The sequence below is a fragment of the Propithecus coquereli genome, unplaced genomic scaffold (assembly GCF_000956105.1).
Source record: "Propithecus coquereli isolate 6110/MARCELLA unplaced genomic scaffold, Pcoq_1.0 Scaffold50, whole genome shotgun sequence".
Lineage (NCBI taxonomy): Eukaryota > Metazoa > Chordata > Mammalia > Primates > Indriidae > Propithecus > Propithecus coquereli.
In genome coordinates, this window is record NW_012150841.1 from 2,994,861 (window position 1) to 3,016,971 (window position 22,111).

The window sequence follows — 22,111 nt, forward strand, 5'->3', positions numbered from 1 at the left end:
GAATCAATTTTGCCTGTCTTGAGACAGAGTCTTCCACAAAGAAATGGAAGCTGGATTTAGGTGACAACAACAGCTAACCTATTTCAACCTCTGTATTACTCCAGGGGAGCAATTCATATTTTCACTCTTTTTCTAAAACATCAGGATCTGAATAATTCTTAAAAAATATTTATAAAAGAGGAAGAAAGGGAAACTGCATCTTCACTGAACAACTCTTTAAACATAGAAACTTGTGAATTTCGAGGAGGAAACTATGAGCATTATTATTAACATGAAGGAAGGTAATTCCCACAGAAAATGCCAGGTAACTTCTCCTTTACCAGGAGGAGGGGCATGCACCTTCACTTCATTGTCCTGGCCGCCACCTCAGCCCCATTTGTAATGATCCCATTTAGCAAATCAGGCTCCTCCTGTCAGCAAGGAGACTGGACTGGTATGTTAACGCCAAAGCTAAAGCTTGAGGCACTTGGGGTACCTGCAAGTATTTGACAGCATTCACTTGATGCCAGTCCTTTTTCTGAGGTGTGCTTTGTGCTATAACATATATTCTCAAACTTTAAATTCTAGGGATAAAATTATTCCATTTTTCTTTTGTGTTTATGTACCCTGCAGTATCTATGCTCAAAGCTACTGCTAATCCCCAGCAGGGTATACTCTCATCCTGCCTACATTTTTAACCTTCTAGAAAATGCCATAGAATTAAGAAGACCATAAGACAGTTTTACTGTGGCACCCATAGGAGCAGACATTCCCCTGTGAAGAAGAGGAAGGGTTCTGTCTGTTCATAGGCAACTTGTTCTCGGATCCAAAGACTCTTTGTCCTCACCCCCAAGCCACATAAAATCCAGAAATTTTAATCTGGGGACAGTACTTATTCAGGATTTCAAAATGTGTAGAGATTTTTAAACTTTGGAATTTTTTTAGTTGCTGAATATTTCTTATGTAAGCACATTTTCTCATATTTTCATTGTAAAATTTTGCATTAATATGTCAGATTTTTCATGAGAGCCTGATATAGCAGCATTTCAATACATCCATGTCTCTGTCTCTTAAAATGTAATCTGGGGCCTAACTTTGAGACATCTGCAAACTGGCCTAGTCATTAACTTGACTACGTACGAGTTCATCCACTTAAATATTACCTGACAAAAACCAAATGTGTTACTTGACAGTAGCAATGGTCTGTTATTTTGGTAGAGACTAATAAGAGGCTCCTTTCCACAGATGAGTTGCGCCAGTCCTTATGTGGAAGCAAAACACAGCCGGCTTTCCTCCACGGAGACCTCTCAGTCTCAGTCTTCCCATGAGGAGTTTCGCCAGGAAGTAACCGGGAGCAGTGTGGTGTCCCCCATTCGCAAGACAGCCAGTCAGCGCCGCTCCTGGCAGGATTTAATTGAGACGCCACTGACCAGTTCAGGCTTACACTATCTTCAGACTCTGCCCCTGGAGGATTCTGTCTTCTCTGACTCCGCGGCCATCTCCCCGGAGCACAGGAGGCAGTCCACCCTTCCAACGCAGAAGTGCCACCTGCAGGATCACTATGGGCCATACCCCTTAGCTGAGAGTGAGAGGATGCAAGTGCTAAATGGAAATGGGGGCAAGCCTCGAAGTTTTACTCTGCCTCGAGATAGCGGGTTCAACCACTGCTGTCTGAATGCGCCAGTTAGTGCCTGTGACCCACAGGATGACGTGCAACCCCCAGAGGTGGAGGAAGAGGAGGAGGAGGAGGAGGAGGAGGAAGGGGAGGCAGCAGGGGAAAACATAGGAGAAAAAAGTAAGTATGTTTCTGGAGATTTTTAGCCTATGTACACAAAAGTCCTCACCTTTTCAAACTTCTTATTTGAAGAAAATACAATTTCGTTTCCCTTTTTTCTTAAAATAGTGGTCTTGCTGTATGGTAACTTAAATCCCCCTTGGTGTCCTACTTGCAGAATTTCAGTAACTTGAGGAAAAAATGATGAGTAATGAAGTTTATATCCTAGGACACCCACATCTGGAGCAAATAAATTTTTCTCCAACTACCCATTTGCTTTTTAAGGTTAATGGTATTCATTTTTTTATTCCTTCTCTTATCTACTTTCTTCTCACTTGAATGCAACGTCTCATTGGCCCATGGTGGTTGCCCCCTGAGTTGGGTTAAGAAACTATAAATGCAGAGCCTTGATTGAATAAGTGAATATACACCACACACACACACACACACACACACAGACATATACACCCAATCACACCTACACATATACAAATATATCTTCCCCTTTCACTGTCAAAAGATTTAAAGGAAAAATCCAAAAGACAGTTTTTCCAAGGAGAGATTTCACATAGCATTTCTATCAACTCCAAATAGCTGAACTTGTTTCTAGAAACCAAATTGCCAAAAGCATCCACTTATTTTCTTGGTATGTATGTTGATCGCAAAACTCAATTTGTGAGTGAATCAACTCTTAAGAGAGATGCCAATTAAGTAACCCTCTGTCTTATAAGCAGTAAGAATATGCTTTCTAGTTACCAAGTTCTTTATTCAACATGTCATACCAAGCATCTGTTTGTAACTGATATGATATCAGTCCAGAAACCCAGGCTAGTTTAAGGGAACGACTATAACTCAGCTGTTTTCGTTACAAAGAAAATCTAGATTTGGCTATAAGTCCTGAATGTAAAATGCAAAAAAAAAAAAAAACAGTATAGAAGAAATAGTATAAAACTGTTTGCATCTCTTAATTCAAAATGTAGTCTGGGCCACTTAGTGCAGATAACTTGAGCCAATGGTGATGAAACCACAATTACTGGTTTGATACCCGTAGGGCATTAGCCTTCTCTTTCTAAAGGATACAAACAGAATGTAACCTTCAGCCCATTTTGCAAGTATAAAGGTCTTTATTTACAGGATATATTAGTATATTCTTTATCACAACTGGAAAAACAACACAAAGCTCACAGGCTACCAACAGGTCAGGAGCCCTATGTCAACATAAAGCTTATTTAAAATAACAGTCACTTTGGAAATTATTGACAAGAAAATACAGTGGATTTCCTTTTAGGGTGTGGATTTTCATTGTATTATTTAATGAGAATTAAATCTTCTACCAATAAAATATAATAATTGCTTATAATAAAATTCATATGCTGAATCATCTTCCTGTGAAGTATATTTTAGCCATAATCTACATGAAAAACATTATAAAAGGTATACTGTTGGTGCAGGAAAAGTAATTATCATCCATTACCTGCCAAGCCCTCCCAACATTCATATCTATCAAAGATTATGGAAGACTCTCAAAGAAGAAATATTTAGCAGCACGCTAGGCCTCTGTAGGAGTTCAGGAAAGCATAATAATACATGTTTAATATTCTAATGATTACCAAAATTAACACATTTTCTAAAATTTAACTCAAATGAGTTAGAAACTTTATTTCAACTGTCATTCAGGTACGACACAACTGCTATGACTAAGTTGTGAGGCTTGTTTATTATTTTACAAACATACTGGAGAAAACACTTTATCTCAGCCATTTTAAAATAAACTGTTGAAATTAGGCACAGCCCTCTGAAATAGAGAATTCTGTTCAGAAAACATTCAATCATTCCTACAGGTCGAGTCGCTGATGCTGTCTTGTTTCGGATAAGCTAGGCACTTGACGGCTCGTCCTGGTCATTGTGTAGGGGAGGACTAGAAAGGAGCAAGCACATCCTAGGACATGGAAGGAAAACACAGCACTGCGCTAGACACTTCCTTCAGGTTTCCAGTAGCCCAAAGAGCATCTCTAGTTAGAAGGCTTTCAATTTTTTTTCTTCTGGAGTCTCTTTTTTGTTTTTCTGTGAATTGGATTTGTTTTTAGCCATAGATGCACTCCTAAGCCAGGGTTTTTTTCCTTCACGTTTCAGATGAGTTAAGTGGGTAGTTATTCATTACTTTTCATCTTTTTTCAGTGGATTCTCTTTGTAAAATAGTTGTGATAAGGCATAACAGCCTTAGTGAGTGTATCAGTAAATTTGGTATTGTACATTTTGGCTTTACAATTCAAAATTTTGGAGCAGTCCATGCTATTTTAGTCAGATCTGCTTCACCAAAGGTGGCTTTGCACTATCTTTTAGGCCCCATTTCTTTCTGGGTATTTTTCCATAAACTTTACCACTCGATGTCTTGGTGTACTTCAAACTGTTCTCAACAGATTAGTACATTTCGTGCTTGCCTGGAAGATGCTTCTCATTCAATGGAACATATGTTCGCCTTTCTCGTGATATCTTTTCTGAAAGCATTGCTATTTCTAATATTTAGGAGTGTGCAATTTGATGAACATTTCATTTGGGAAGCATCAGCTTTAAAAGCCAGTGTTTTCAAAAGAATCTTTAAGATCTAGTTAAGGGATGTCATCTTCATGGCTGCCCCGGTTGGCCATTAGAACTAAGTACTCACGCTGCTTATTCAAATCAAGCTGCTTGGTGTTATACCAGCAGAGCAAAAATTATGCACAGGAACAAAGCTGTGGCTGTTATATCAGCTTCAGACTTGCATGCATGCCCTCCAACACAGAGTACTCAGTGTGCTGCTGCACAGGTCAGCAGGCAAACCCGTGCTTGTAAAAATCAAAGTCCAGCAGTGGTATGTTACTAACTATCCTGCTTGAGGCAAACATTCGGTTTGACCTACTAAAGTGAATTTGTACTAATCAAGTACAGAATTGCAGAGGAAATAAGTTTAGCTAGAAATTAAAAATAGGAAACATCAGGCAAGTGGGTAAAAGAAGTAATGGAATAAAACATGAAAATATAGCCGATCTTATGCCTTAAGGGTAAAGAATTATGTCATCAACCAAACTGCTCTCTTATTTATATTTTACCTTTCTTTTTATAATATGATATATATGATATAGTGCTTACGAGCTTACAGAGCAATCTAAGAAGCAAGATGTACCTAAATCTATGCCCTAGATGTTTTTCAGTTTCCTTATGGAAGTGGAATTTGGCCCTGCTTATGAAGTGTAAATTTAGCCTTCCTTAGAACAGACTTCAATCTGTGTTCTTAAGGTTGAACTACCTTTTGTCTTATTTTGAAATTCAATTATTTAACTGAGTCATACTGTGATTTTCTCAGGCTGAACTCATTTTAGTCTGAAATGGATGATACTAAAAGTACACAGATGAGACCTGTCTTGTTTTCCTTTGACTGAAAAGTCAGCTTGCATATTAATTATCTTGACCTACTTCACTGACATTTGGGAGAAGACAAGTAATTTCCTATTATCCCAATTAACAGTTTCAAACCTTGCTAGATATGGGCCATATAATACTTGAGTTAAATTAAATTATAAATTATGTCAGCCTATACAACTTTCAAGGAGTATAAATCATAAAAGTATGGGACAAAATATAAAGATATGCTTGATTCAGAAATCATCTGCCATAACATTAAAATACTGTTTTAGTTAATACATTTTGAAATCAACTTAGAATACGTCCCTTTCCTTTACCGTACATACTCGGCAATTCAGATGTTTTCAAAAGTCTCAATCCTGATGATTTCCCCCTAGCAGCTATAAGGGTACTCTTTCCTAACCACACATTCCTGGTACCTTCATTTACTCAATGAATTTATAATGTTCACTTTTTCATTGTCTTGGAGATTACCTACCAGTATTCTCACTTCATTTACACATATATTTAACTTGGTTGTAGAAATCTAAAGCAAAACCTAGGTCTTTTTTGGGCAGGGAGGAGGGATAAAATCTATTACCTTGTAGCTACTGTACACATTAGGTTATCTGGATAAGATATTAGTGACGCTTTCAAAATGAGATCTGCTGAGAAAAATATTTTAAAATTATATTTTATTTTTAAATATATTCTAATAAATTATATTTATAATAAATGTATTTAAATAAATTATATTTAAATATATATTTATTTTCTAAAATCTAACATCCTTTGCACACTATTAATAACTTCAGAACTACACAGAATATGCACCTCAGTATCCTAATATCTTAAATTATCTAGGCAGAAAGAGGCTAGATAATTACTACCAATACAGTGCAGAAGATACATTCATCCGCTTCAGTTGTTTTAAGGATCCTAGAGTAATTTCCTGAATATTTTCTAAAGGCCATGATTTTTAAGAACATTCAGGTAGGAGATACGTGGGCAAGGAGACACTATTCCCAGAATGTGAACTAGTGTTGAAGGGAAGAAAAGGAACAAGTTGAAAATAAAGAAAAATGTTGCAACATCTTTCACTGTTTTTTATTGTCAAAATAAATTATTCACCCACACAAAGAATTTAAAAGAGCATAATCCTCAATAATATCTGAAATAGTGCAGGTCTAAAAGGAGTAGATAGAGAAGGATATAAGCAATGTGAATAAAAAGACGTGATAAACTCAGAAAAAGAATAGCAGAGAACCTAAATTATGTCACTTTTGTGAAGTTGAGAGCACCATCCTTGGCTGATTATGTAACAAGTACACATAAAAAAACGAACTGAAAAATCTAGAGGTAAACAAAGGCTATTTTAATACCATATTGTCTGATTTTGAAGAAATACTGTTAGGGAGACATTAAACACTAAAAATTGGATATAAAGTATAGTCTAGCTATAATTCTGATACTGGTTATAGGTTGGATTTCTAATCACACCTCCCTCATTTTTTGGCTTAAATAATGAAGAAAGGTATTATCTTAAAAAAAACAGGAAATTCAAGAGGTAAGGCTGTTCTGGGGTGAATTTCATGGCTCACCAATGTCAGGACTCTCAGTTGACTTTTCTGTAATGCCAACATCTCCAAGCATCACTTCCCATAAGACAGCATCCAGTAAGCCAGAGACCAGGCCCTATCTTTAGCTTCTTTTGTAAGATCAAGGGAAACTTTCCCTGGATCCTTCCAGTAGACTTATCTCCAGATTTCATTGACTAAGGTTGCATCCCATGTCTATGCCTAAACAAATGGCAAGAGAAATATAATTATCAGTAGTTTAGACTAACCTTGATTTGTTTTTAAGGTCATGAAAAGAAATGTGCCAAACTGCTTATCATTATTTTCCGCATGAGCAGCTCTATTACTATGTATGTTATGTCTTCAAATATATTTGTTCAGTGTTTTAATATGTGTATGCAAACACATGCCCCAGATCACATCACCTCATTTAAAAGTTTTGGCACTATTGAAATGTTAAATATATGAAAGAGGAGATAAATATCATATAGCTCTGAAAATATAATAAGTTTGACATAATTATTTTTGCCTCATGAAATAAATAAGCATGTATTCCTATAGACAGTATGTGATCCTAACTTAGAGTACAGTCTCTGGAGACATTCCTCAGTCAAATCCTTGCTTTGTCACTCTGCCACTTATAAGTGGTATGATTAATCAAGTTATTTAATATTTAACACCTCTAGACCTCAGCATCTTCATTGTTAAATGATACGGTAACAGGACCTAGCTTTTGAGGTTGTGTGAGGATTCAATGAGGTAATGCTAAAAATCACTTATTATCTATATCTGTATCATTGTAAGTCTGTCCAATAAATGTTATATAATTGTATATTTATTTTATGTAGATTTGGATTTAGGCAAAGAGGGCAATTACAATACTTAATGAATTAGGCCTGGCAAACCTCATTAAATAATGGTTACTTAACTACATAGCCTATCTTTGTTCACTTCCAGACTATGAGTTGAACCATATGAAGTGCTGCTTTTGTAGGTCAAAACAATGAAATATCAACAATTTTGTATGTTTCAAGCTAACATATTAGCTGTTTTCTAGGAGCTCAAATAGCAATATCCCTCATTTTACATTCTTACCACTCACTACTCCCTTCCTTTTTGCCTTTGGACATTTGGGAACTCAAAAGAAACCTTATATTCCAAATAGCAATAACCTTATCTGATATATTTACTTAAATATTTATTTGTAGATTTGGCTATTCAAGTCTCAGTTCAAATACTTTCCCCTCAGAGAGTCCTTCCCTGACAACTTGGTCTGACTCAGATGCCCCACCACCACCACCATTTATCCCCTGGTATCAGTACCCTGTTTTATATTTTTCCCAGCTTTATCACTATGAGTATAATATTATATATTATTCACTGATTTATTTTCCACCTGCACTCACCAGAATCTAAGCTTCTTAAGAGCAGGGATTTTATTTCCTGGCTTGTACACCCATCACCTAAGACAGTATATAGCCCATAGAAGGCCAAGCACTACTGAAGGAATGAATGAGTGAATGCATTAATAATAGCTAACCCCTTTTGTTACTAACTTCTTTTCCATTTTATTATGTAATAGAGTTAAAGTTATTGTTTTATCCATCATGTGACATAAAACAGGAATCAAAACATTACAGAGTTCTTCATTTTAGGTATTTTGTAAAGGTAAAGCCAGGACTGCATGTGTTCAGCATACCCTCTTCATGCTGGCGAACACACAGCTGGAATGCTAATAACTAGAATTACTGCTTTTTGCATTATGATTCTTTTATAGTCACATTCTCTATTATTGAAACCATTTTCCTCCTGTTTTACTCCCATTTCAAAGATGAAGGCCACAAGAATATGACATGTGAAATGACTAGGTCATTGTCATAAATCAGTTAGAAACCAGATCTTCCAGCACCCTTAGGCAGTTAGTTGTTCTTCTCAACAAAATCTGCTGCCTGTGGCAGGAAGGATGACTCAAATCACTACCAGTGCTTAGTTCACAGCCCTGGGTCTCCCTTGGAAGTCGTCCATTACCTAGCTTCATCCTAATTAGTTTGTAAAAAGTGTTAAAATTGCAACTTGTACTTTAGCGAATAACCAATAGCCCTACATCAGCCAGGAAAATAATCTCAAAAGTGTTAATAAGTAATGAAGCCAAATTTAAATGACCAAAGAATGAATTCTAGATGATACAGAGTCACACCAGCAGAAGATGTGGCCAGATAAGAAGTAAAAGGATGACAACCCCTCACTAGCATAGGTAATAAAAGTTACGATTTACATGTTTTTTGACCAAGAAAGATGATCAGATTCAGCCATACTGCTACCTGTTATTATTTTCACACATCAAAAAAGCAAACCGCTTTTCTTCAGCTCAGTAATAGCATATTGTTAGTTTCTCAATAAGTGCTTTCTAGCTTATTGTACAAGAACCTATCCTAAATTCAGTCCCTTTTTTACTTTGATCACACTTACCAGAGAAAGCTGAAGGTCACAAATGCCTCATTTTTTCGCCCTGAGTGTACAAAATTTACCTCCTGTGGTTAGTTAACAACTACCAGAATATGGTAGGTTGAGATATAACAGAATTATACCGTAAAACATACCTTGGAAGTTTTTCAATTTTCCCACATTTTTCTTTTGTTTTTGAATTCAAAAGTGATAACTTGCTTATTGCAAAATAAATAAATAAATAATGCAGTGGTGAAATTACAAAGCAACCATCTCTCCTTCTTACTCTACAGAGGTAATTACTGTCAACCGTAAGGTTTTAAAAAATCAATTCTGTTACAAATTTATTTTTCTCATATATCTTTTACTTACAACTCAATATGAGTGGGGAAGTGAAGGATGGTTTAGTTGATTATCAGGTAGAGTTTTTTTCTCTGAAACTTTTTTGATATGGCCTCAATTTGTAACGCAAGCAACAATCTTGTGAGATAACTTAATCACTGCAGAACCAAGCCCCAAACCCAGAATTTATTACTCCAGAAAATGCAGGAGTTGGCCTTTTCAAAAATGATGGAAGGAGAAATGTGAGAAGAAAGAAATGGCAATGGCTGTACGCGCATGCTCACACACACACCCCACACACAAACCTAGCCTGATATGTCAAAAGCTCTCTTGACTGCTTTATCTAATGCCGCAGTGCTGTATGAATTTTGCCCAGCCTTCTTTATGGAGATCTTCCAGTACTGTCAGCTTACCCCAAAGCTCTGTGATGAAAAACAGCTAAGCCAGAGCTAGTTAGAAAAATTAAAAAAAAAAAAATCTAGCCTTCAAAAGCCAGAAAGAAGAACTTAGGGGCTTCAGAGCCACTGAATCTGGTGATCAGTTTGGCTTCAAGTTATAAAACACTAACGCTTCTACTAAACTACCTTCCTTTAGTTTTTCCAGTGTTCTCGTTAGTTCCATTCTTCTGGCCACTCAGACTTTCTTCTGCTTAGCCATAGGCACATTTTAGCCTAATATTTGGTCTTAATAGCTCAATCTATTATACCCTGAAATTTTTTCTTTTAATGAGAAAATAGTCCCACTGATATGTCATTTAATAAGGAAAAGTACCCATGATTATATTTTTAAATGCAAAAATGGTATTTGATCTTAAAAAATATTTTAATATTTAAACCTCACACTTAAGAACTTCTAGAATGTTCTTGTCTCTGGGATGTAATGTGACAATTTCGTGTATACTTGTTTCTATTACAAACACAAAGTATGCCAATAATCAACTTTCTGGATTGTTTCACAGAAATTTTAGAGTAATTGAAAATAAGAGTTACAGTTATCAAACTCATTGATTCATTTTAGAGCTATACATTCTTTAACATTGTTAATCGTGGATTCCCTAACATTTCAATATCTAGATTTAGCTACTAAAATATAAACTAAATCTCCATATTGTATTTTTGGTTTGCTGTATCGATGAATTATCTAATTAGTTCTAAGCATATATTCATTCATTCAGAAGGCATGTATTGTTTATTTTCTACATGCCAGGTATCATGTTAAGAGTATATTCTAGCTCTTCCATAAGTCTGCTTACAACAGAAATGTGTAAATTATCTTTAAGAAATGAGACAGATCTTTCTTTCTGAAAGAAAGGCATGAAACAGAGCAAATAATTAAAAATACGCAGCATCTTTGTTACTTTGTGCCAATAGTTTTCCCCTAGTAACCAATTTGTAATTTTATAAAAATTATTCTTTAAGAGATGGCACAAGATATTTTATTTTTCATTTTAAGGTACTTATCATCACTTATGCAAAATTTGTGAGACTGGTTAGAATGAGATGAGATCACTTTAAGAGCTATTTCTGATTTGGCTTGTTCCTTTAAACATCATGGTGGGGAATATGCATTGTGGTTACTCAGCTGTACTGATTAATACAAATCAGATGGCTAAAAATCAATGAAATGAACATCATACTCTACTGACTATAGATTAATATTTCTTTGATAACTGCTTCCTAATTTTATAGTACAACCATTATGGAATTTGATTACCAGAAAAACCTATTAATATAGAGAATATTGGCAGAGTGCTAAATAAAGAAAATTATACTATATTCTGAATGTCTATCTTAGAAATTTGAACCTTAACATTTTAAACAGTTTTTCATTTTCTTCCACATTTAAAATCCATAATCTTCCATGATTTTGAATCTGTTATCTTTACTGTGTTATTTCTCTTTTGATAAACCATCTGTAGAATGTATTGACTTAATGCCTAAGATCCATTCCTTCAAGACCGCCAAATTTTCTCATCCCTGACTTTATTGGTTCTTTTTGCTATAGTTTTTTTCTTAAGTTTTTATTGTTTTGTTTGTTGAGACTACTCCATGGCCTAATTTAGAGTCTATTCTGTAACTTCTGAAATGGACATTTTAAAGCATACATCTTGAGATTCTTGGTGAGAGAAAATAGCCCATAACTTCAATATCACTAAATCTAAACTTTACACCTTTTTTTCTAGCATCTCTGCTGTTTTCTCCTTGTTCTTTAACAATGCCAACACACAGGCGTTCACATGCCTTTTCTAAAAAGAACAGGGAGGAGGGACAGCTTGGAATCGGTGTGGTTAATGCACTCCTTCAGCAGATTCTAACAATAATCCCCACCCCTCACTTTGTACTCTATTGTCTTTTTTATATCCTGTGTAGAAGCTGGGCAGCCTTCTCTTAATTTAGCATCTTATGTTTTAAGATTCACGATGGGCTTTTATTAATTAGAAGGATTGTGCCTCAGCACTGGAGGCAGGAAAGTTTTCCATTCCAAAAATAATTCTGCACAAATGCTGACTATCTTTGCTGAAGAATTAAGTTAAAAAGTTAGCCTTAACTTTGAATGCTTCTTTAAATTTGTGAACATCTTTTTTTTTAATGTGTTACTGTCCGTGGTGTCTCTCTATTAAATACTACAGAACCCATTTAAAAATGCTTTATATTAAGGTAAAGGTTTCATTTAACAGATAAGTTGTTTTTATTAGGATGGGCATATGTGTCATGCTGTATGTAAATATGCAGTAGTAGCGCTTTCACCTCACCATAGAACTTCAGAGTTTTAAGACACTTAACTTTGCCCTCCGACCCAAAACAGAAACACCCTTTGTATGTTTGAAAAATTGTTATTGAGCCTCTGCTTGAATATTTTAGGGACTCAAGAACTCCTTCCTTCCAAAAGCAGGGCATTTCATGTTGGACAGCCCTAGTTAGAAAGCTCTTCCTTGTATTGATACAACAGACTTCTGATAAATTTTCTTCTCATTGTGAATCCTAAAATTGCAAATTACAAAAATACAGAGCAAGTATTTGAAAGGCTGTCATGTGGAAGGAGGGATAAGATAGTCTTTGAAGTTCCAGAAGACACAATAGGTAAAGAGAGGCTGATTTTAGATTGATATGAGGAAAAACATTCTAATTATTACATGCTCATAAATGGAATAACTGAACTGGTCTTGTGAACTTAGTGGGCTCCCCCATCACCCAGTATGTTTAAGAAGAGACAGAGTTACCAGCTACCAGTCCTGGATTCCCGATTTAGCTACAATGTCAAACCTGATGGCTTCTTCCAACTCTAAGGTTTTATGTTTCTCTCCAGCATAATGGCCTTGCCATTTGCTCTCACCATAGTACCCAGAACATTATATATGTCTAAAATTCTACAATTGAATTGTGTTATCAAACATAATTTGTGTTGTCTATTCTTGAACTGAATGCATGTAGTCACCTTTATGCCTATGACATTAGTTCTAGATAACTTACCAACCTCTCTACCCTCATCTGGACACCTTGTTTCTTTTTAGTGTCCCCATGCTAAGTGTATTGGAACTATTATGGTGATCTAGACACTATACTTTTCTTAACATGATTACATTAGTTTTAACCTGCTCACTGTTGGCTCATATAATGCTTTAATGTTACCAACCCATATATAGCATCCCACACTTATTTTTAACCTAAATGCAACTACTTATTTCTGTTAAAATTTTAACTTCTTGGGTTACACCCAGAAGTATTCAACTCTGTTACAAAATTTGGAATCTCAGTTTTATCATCTATGATATTGATCATCCCTCTTATCGTTGAATAATCCTCCAACATTCTAAGCATCCTTTTTATGTTTTTAACTGATTTCATTGATTAAGGAAAACACGTTTTAAAAGAAAACATTTTAAAGAAGAAAAGATCAAGGACAGAGCCTTACAGCATTAAGTTTGAAACTTTATGTGTTAATTTCATTAAGTCATTCAAAGTCCTTATCTAGATCCACCTAATAGTAATGTCATTCAGTCCACATTAGAGTATTTTTATTTATAAGGGTATCATGCAAAATTTCATCCTATGTAAGATACTGTCCAAAAAAAAGACAGTTTACAAGGCTTCATTTTTATTGAATCCATGTTAGTCCTTCAATTGAAATTAAAAATCAAACTCTTCCCAATCATTGTCTATTCTAAAACTTTACTATACATTTATATCAGGTTTATCAATATGTTCTCTGTAGAACCCATGCTAATTTTTCTGTTTGTTTGGATAAGAGAATTCTTCTTTTAAACTTTAAGTCTCACAGAATTCTGATAGTAGCCCTAAAATAATTTCCAAAAAGTTCATTCATTTTCTAAGATTATAACTACTGGTTCAAAGAGACCACAAACTAGTTCTTAGTAGTCCCTTGTCTCCAGAAGCGTTTCTTTTTAAATGTCCTAGTTTGAAGACTTTTCTCCTTGTAGGAAAAGCCTAAAATGTAACTAAAGCCATATGGTTCTTTCTTTTGTCATTTATTTTTTCTTAACTTTTCTTTTAAAAAGGGTACTTGTATCTTCAGTTTTTTCACAAGCATCAGCTGAGCTTTTACCTTCGTGCCACTGTTCTTATGAGCAATTGGTACTGTTTTCTACTTGTTCATTTCTAATAGCCTCTCATTCCATATTTTATAGAAATCCTTCTTAAGCTAAAGCTCTTCCCTGTTGTTCAGCATTAGATCCCAAATAGGTTTTACTCATTTCTTTATATTTCTGAGACATGAAATCATCAAGGTTTTAATGCATTCAGTAATTGCTTACGTGTATTAATCTCATTTTTAATGCATTAAATCCTGTAGTTAGTATATTGGTGACTTAAGCAGAAAGTATTGGAACTCAGGTTTTATCATTTGATATTTTTTCATCTCCAGAGCGTTTCATAGAAATTGATCCAACTTTTATTCTGCAAAAATAGGAAAAGTGACACCATAAAAATTATGTGACTTCATTAAGATAATTTGTAATATTTTTAATACTTTGTTATTGCATCCCTCAACCAATACTAGAATATGCCAGTATGAAGTATTGGAACCCTACAGACCTTGGACTTTTACAGAATCTAGTAAGAGTAAGAAAATAAGATTACCAAAGATTTCTAGTAGCTTATTTTTTTAGACCCAAGTCCTATCCCTGATCAACCATATTCTTTGGTTAGCTGTATTCAGTGGTTCCTAAGAATGATAATTTCTATACTGTGTCCCAACTTACACCCCCTATAAATAATAGCTTCGAATTATAGAAACAAGTTACATTTGAACCTCTTCATTTTAAGCCCTTTCATTTAAAGTAATAATATTTCAGTGTTATAAAACTGTATTACCAATTCCTGCTCTGAAGAACTTGTAAAAATTGAGGTGACATTTGAGTATTTCTGTTTATTAGATTATCTTGCCATAATCTATCTAGTGCTATATACTTGCTGCCGGTCTATAAGACAAGGATGTTTCTTAAAGGTGATCTCTTTCATTATGTTTTTAGCGAATACATAATAACATTTCAGAATGTATAATTTAATCAAAAGTAGTAAGCCACATTGTCAATGCTCCTTGAGATTTTCACACATAGCCAGTGATATACCTCTCCCAATTGAATAATTAACATAGCTGATAGTAAAAGTAAACTTGATTTTTAGCCCTTCAAAAATTGCCTATAGTTCACTGAGCATGTGTGTACTAAACAAGATGTATAACATGTACTTCATTGTTGTGGAACTCAAATTAAATGAATATTAAATAAAACTATTTCTGGGGCCGGGTGTGGTAGCTCACACCTGTAATCCTAGCACTTAGGGAGGCTGAGGCAGGAGGATTACTTGAGGCTAGGAGTTTGAGACCAGCCTTGGCAATAGCAAGATATTTACAAAAAAAAAAAAATTAGCCAGGCGTGGTGGCACACACCTGTAGTCCCAGCTACTCAGGAAGCTGAGGCAGGAGGATCATTTGAGCCCAGGAGTTTGAAGTTGCAATGAGCTGTGCTGACACCACTGCACTTGGAACAGAGCAAAGCTGTCTCAAAAAAAAAAAAAAAGAATATCAGCTTAAGAAGTTTTCCCTAAACTATAAAACAAAGCAAAAAATTGTTGTTTTTTAAGCACGTTTATTAAAAAAAAAATTTTAAGCTATTTCATAGATTTATGGCTTACAAAATACTGTGCATTGTTGGAAGAAAAAAGACATAGGTGTCCAAAGATTGGTTTCTGATTAATTATAATATGGAGAATAAAAACAAGAATGGAATAACTATTTTTTTTAATAATTCCAGCTTAAATTTAGCCTGTCCCCCATTATATTGAGCAGTGAGTTTATAAATGACTTTCATGTTTTTAGAGTGTGAAACTGCCAGATTACACAAATGATTCACTGCTTAAACATCAATAATATTTCCACTGGTGGCATAAAATCACAGTCTTCAATTTCTGAAATGTGTAAGAAAGTCTTATGCATTACTGATATTCAGAACTACCTTTTTAGCATATTAAGATAATTGACATCAAATCAGGAGCTTTAAACCAATTGATAAACTATTTTCACAAAATGCAGAGATACTCTATTTCACTTTGTGTCTTAAGTTTAAAAGAAAGCAAGAAAGAAAAAAAGTACAAAAAATATATAATGTAGTTTGTTTTGCTTGATAATCAGCAAGAATCTGCTTTGCAGGGCTTGGTTATCATTCTAAAGGTGAATCATAAAAGCAGTCATAAACCAGACAGGTCATATATCTCAACAGTGCCTAAAATTTCACAAAACTTTTATTGTACTTGCAGTTGAGTTTAGTGGAATTAAAATGATAATTTTGCCTATAAAGTCATAATTCTTATAGCTCAAGAATGGGAGCGATCTGGAATCCTTTTCTGATGTGTAAAGGAATAGGCTACCCCTAAGTTTCTATCATGACTTGTTGCATTGGTTTTCAGGTTAAGTAGAATTATAATGTATTAGTTTATCTACCTACCCAAACTTTTATTCTATTCATTGCTCAATTTCTAAAATCAGAGCTTACCTTAAAATGAGTATATCTGACATACTTGTATATTATTTCCAGTAGCTCATAATTCAGGTGGTTGTGGCTTAATTAAATGAAAATATGAGTGATATAAGCCATTAGGTTTGACTCAGTAAGGTAGAACACTAATGCCTATGTTTTAATTGTCTGTAATGAAATGACTGACTTTTTAGAGAAGCCATTTTATTGATCCAGTGATATAAGAAATCAGATTTTTTTTTAGTGATTAGAGAATGCTTATTTAGAATGAAAACTAACTCAACTCACTTTTCAAGAAAATGTTATTAAAATAAAAGCATGTCATATTCTAAAAGTCAAAAAGGAATGAATGGATGGGTAAATCATTCAAATATTTGGGTAAAATTTGGCTATTCTTTTTCTGTTAAATTTTCAATATTTTATATAAATACAGAGATAGATATATATGTAATATGGCATTTTAAAATGTTAAGACAGCAACTAATATTTATCTCATAATGGTATCTATTTTGCCTGATCCATGTGGTACAGAAACCTAGCCATTCCAAATCTGTTTAAAGGAAAAATTTTTAGACATAGTAATAAACCCATATCAAGCAATTTGGCTGCAACCCCTTCCAACATCTTCCCAAGGTAGCAAGGTGGTAAGATAAGATTTGTTTTGTAGTAGTTCCTTTTACTCTATCTCTGTCAACAGAGAAGGACCTTCAGAGAGTATATTTATAGGCTATATTTATAATTAAAATCTCATCCTGAGTCTTAGTAAGGTTTTCAATTATCTCATCTATTCCTAATATTAATGACATATGAATATTTTGACAATCTAGGTCATTCAAAGAAAACACCCTTCAGCAATGGTTACACTATCACTTCATATAAGGTCTAAATCATTCTTCCTTGACATAGTGGTGCCAGAAATAGCATTCTTTGACCTCAGTGACCTATCTTCCTAAAATTCCCTCCACCCTGCCCGCCACATAGTTCACCTCAAAGACTTTAAAGTAGATCTCACTTCAGTTTAAAATATAGTGAGGTAAAGCATTTTACACAAATGTTTAATAGAAGTCTTTATTCAGTGTTCAGCTTGCACCCCATATACTTAGACATCAAATAAAAATGTATTTTGGTGATATAATCCTGAGTATTCACTCTGCTAAATTCTGGAAAAATGGAGATTTTTTAAAATCACAGAATCAATAAGTTCATCATATAATGGGAAAGAAAAACATCCAAATGTAACAGTATAGTATATTAAGTGTCTTAAGAGATGAACATATTAAGATCTATGAAAGCACTTAAAAGGTCTTGATTATCTCTACCTTGTGAAATCAGGCAAGGACTCACAGAGGACGTGACATTTAGGCTGGATGAATAAGATTTTACCCGGAGGAAAAGAAAAGGAACGGTATATTCTAGGTAGTAAGAAAAAATAGCATCAGCAAAGGTAAACAGGAAGAAAAACAAAGAATAATTTGGAGAAATATGGAATTTAGTGTAAATAAGGAGAGATAAAACACAGAATTATTAACTAATTTAGGTAGAACTAAATTATGAAGATCTTAATATACCATGCCCAGAAGTTTGGATTGTACCCAAAGAAACATAATGGAGACCTTCAGTAGGAAGGTAACATAATCAGATATAAGTTTCAGAAAGGTCACTCTGATGGCAATATAGATATACTGGTGTGGGAAAATATGGGTGATAGGGAGACCAATTAGAAAATTATTTCAACAGTGCATGTGAGAGAAATGATACCCCCTCTGCAAATGTGGAGGCAAAAAGTTATCTGCTCAGAGGAAGATCCACAGGTAAAGAGTAGGTCTTGAAGAGTGTAATGGAAGCTTGGAGCACCTCTAACGGAGGATTTGATATTGAGCTAACCTAGCACTAATAAGAGGTCTACCCAGTAGGCCTGAAGGCCCAACGTGAGAAAACTCAATTTTAGAATGGTGCCAATCATTGTGGATATACAGTTTTCTCCAGCAATGCTCAGTGGCCAGGCAAAAGTAAGAAAGCAGACATTGGAAAGAGTACATGTAACACGTATCCAAGAGGGTGAGGGATTGAGGGGTCTAGTCAGAGGTGTCCAAATTGGATAAGGAAGTGAATTCAGGAGGGGGCTGGGTTCTTAATGAGATCAAAAATTAGACAGTAAAAGAGATGGAAGAAGAGAAAGCTATAATATTTGGGAGGTAACATGGTTCATCACGATGACAAACTCAAATATGTGATGTTTTTGAATTTGACAGCAAGAGTTCAACACAGAAGGCACTTGTTTCAAAGCAACTCTTCAATATCCCTCTTTTATGTTTGTATCTTGAAATGAAAACTGGAACACTTTGCCACATTAGTGCATTAAGTAAGAAATCTAGGGAAACACCCATTGATATGGGAAATAAATCCCATTTATATTAATAGAATTTATTTATTACATATTTGAGTTTAGTGAAATATATTCGATGAACATATAAGGAATTATGAAGAAGTGAAAATGAAGGTGTTTTTACTTACTGCCTTCATTCTAAAGGAAATATCAACTCATTTCAGTCAAGTTTACAACATCATTAACTGATCGGTCTTTGTATAAACTAATTTTAAATTAGATGTCAAGGGCATTCTGAGTGGAATGATAGAATTATATGTATTTTTCCTTTGACTTTCACTGTTGTCTCAGGAAGAATCTTTTTATCTTTCCTATATACTATACCTGTCTGTTAAAGTGAGACATTTTAGTGATTTATCTTTCTATAAAAATATGCCACATAGTCTGGATTTGAAATGTAATCTACAAAGCCAGGCATGCCCATAAATCTGAATCTTCCATTCTTTTCTCATATAGAAAGAGAAGATATTTTTCCACATGGAAAAAAATATTAAAATAGAATTGCCTTCCCTAAGGTAAACCCAAAACACCTATAGTATGATGCATTTTGTTTAAATTCTGTAGGTTTATTGAATGCATTAATCTATTACAAATAATAGCTAACATTTTTAATGAGTACTGTGTGTCAGGCAATATTCTAAGGTCTTTCCATAATAGAACTCATTTAATCCTCACAACTATATGAGGTAACTACTATTATTATCCTTATCTTCTAGATGAGAAAACTGAGTTTAAATATTAATAACATCCAGCACTCTCAGCTAGTTAATAACAGATCTGAAATTCAGACAAAGACATTCTGACAGCAGAGTGAATGCTCTCAACTACATATTGTCCCTCAATTTATAATTTTAATTCAGGTTAAAATTTAGCAAAATGTTTCCTTTCACATGCTTTTTCTATATATGTATAAGATCTATATAAAAGAAACTAAAATTTTTAGGTTTATTATAGGAAGTCATGATCACCATTAATATGCTCAATCAAATAAAGCAAAAACTTTGTTCTGATCTTTCAATCACATTTACCCCAATTTACCTTTTATTAATAAAAATTATAAGTAGTGTACTTTCCAATTTTAGTGTCCAAAAATTATGTAACGTGATATGTATAAACAGTGAAACAATTCCACCACTTGAGTTAAAACTCTTTCTTAGTATTTGAAACTTTGACATGATTCCTTTTATAGCTAATTGTTAATATCAGGATATTTTTAAAAACTACTTCCCAAGAATTAAGTCTGGAGACCAATTTGAAAAGTATTTTATATAGTGGCCAAAGTTGTTATTTCAATTTTTTATTCCAAGTTCCACTTTATTCATCTTAGAAACAATCGAAATCTTTCTGCCTATTATCTGTCATTTGGGGGTTAGAAAAACAACAGATTTGGGAATAAATTCAGAGATATCACTGATTTTATCAATCCCTACTCACAGATGCCAGATCTGATATATTGTGGGTTACTGTGTGTTCTCTCATAGTAAAACATTATTTTCTATCACCTCTTACAAATCTGAGGAGTCAATTCACATGACCTGAAAGGAACTACTAAAGAATGCAACATTTACACTTTAATCTGTTTCAAACTTCTAATTTCTCATGTAATATGTAGTATGAGATAAAAAGTCATTACCAAAGTGAACTTTAGTGAAATTCTCCCATTTTCTGCATCTTCTTTCAAAATATTGCATATGAAAATACTTAAAGTAGAAAGTAAAGTACAAATGTTAGTATCATTATTACTGAGCTAAGAGGCTAAATTGGTTTACCTTCAGAATATTTATTTATACTAAATTGAAGAGTAAAAGTTGTTCAGTGCTATTTCTTAGGATTATTTTTAGACTAATTAGATTTTATGATATTTTGCAAAAACAGTAAACTCCTAGGTCCTGTTTAAGAAAAGCAAATTCAGAACTAATGAATATATTATTACTTTTAACCCATATGTTCTGGCCTTTGATTTTATGTCTTAGTAATATTAAACAATTTGATGTGGGTATCTGTAACCCACCTTTCTTAGCAGGTTTCTATGGCAACTCCTGAGGTAAAGTACCAGTTCACTGAAGCTTCAGGCTTTGTCCATGTTAAATACAGAAGCTGCATTTGATTTCAGCTTGGCTGTTTCTATAGGGAGCAATGTATCACAGTTTTTTGCCCCTTTCCAGGCTGACTTTTTCATCACTATGGAGATCAGATATGTCCACACAACTAAGATCTGAAACCGTTCCTCCTATAGCGGAAACTAAGGCCTTGGGAACCAAGGCTTTCTATAATTAAAGTATATTGTTTTGTTAAGGAAGAGTTCCTGCTTCGGCTTTTGAAGTATTTATTGATTTTCCACAAAGAGAAAACAGGCTTTCTAGTCCTGTGCCAAAGATTTACAGTAAGGAGAAAGAAAATGTCATGATGACATTTTCTTTGGTCAGGTTCTGGTTCTGTGTGTACTATATTTATGGTGTGTACTCTGCATAGTCAATTACTAAGGAATAATGTTTCATATCAAATTATGTGACAGTATTCCTAAATAGTAGTAAATACATTTAATATTCACTTGGTAGTGGTCTTAAAATGCTGCTTTTAATTTTAGTGTGGGATTTTCTAAATTTGTTTCTGCATCCAATATTGTTATCTTTTAGATTAGTTCTGTACTTAATAAAATTAGTATGAGAAAAGTTATTCTAGAACCTTGATCATAAATGCACATGGACTTAACAAGAAAGGATTGATATAATTTATCACTAGAAATCCAGTTATAGCACATCCAAATCTGATGAATTATCTATGGAAGATCATACAGACCAGTACAATGTTTTTAATTTGTTCTCATATATATATATATATATATATATGTAAATATATATAAAAATTTGTGATGCTAGTATGTATGCGTGTGTACACATACACATGTGTATATATATATAATACACACAAGCACACACACACATACTAGTATCACAAATAGAATCAAAGTTTCACAGAATTCCTTGATGATTAAATTTGTTATGGAGACACTAATTTCTTCATAGCTGCTATCATTGTTTTTCCACATAGCCCCAAAATGGTACCAGTGAAAGGAGGTTGTAAGGAAGTCTTAAGTGTAACTCGTGAATCCCAGATTCACCTTTTGATTTGCACATCCCTAAAAAGTGATTTAAGATGGCATCTCTACTTTGATGGTCGTATTTTCACCCTAGAAAAGACAACATGGTCCTCGTTTAATAAAATAAATATACTAA

The 22,111-nt window shown here is 34.1% G+C and overlaps 1 protein-coding gene across 2 annotated transcripts in view; it reads left to right on the forward strand.

Annotated features, from left to right (window-relative positions):
* Positions 1-22,111, forward strand: part of CNKSR2 (connector enhancer of kinase suppressor of Ras 2) — a 284,669-nt gene that overhangs the window by 242,502 nt on the left and 20,056 nt on the right. For both annotated transcript variants that reach the window (XM_012656319.1, XM_012656320.1), the window contains one exon: positions 1,225-1,774. In XM_012656319.1, coding sequence (XP_012511773.1) covers positions 1,225-1,774 — 550 coding nt within the window. The remainder of the gene's footprint in view (positions 1-1,224; positions 1,775-22,111) is intronic.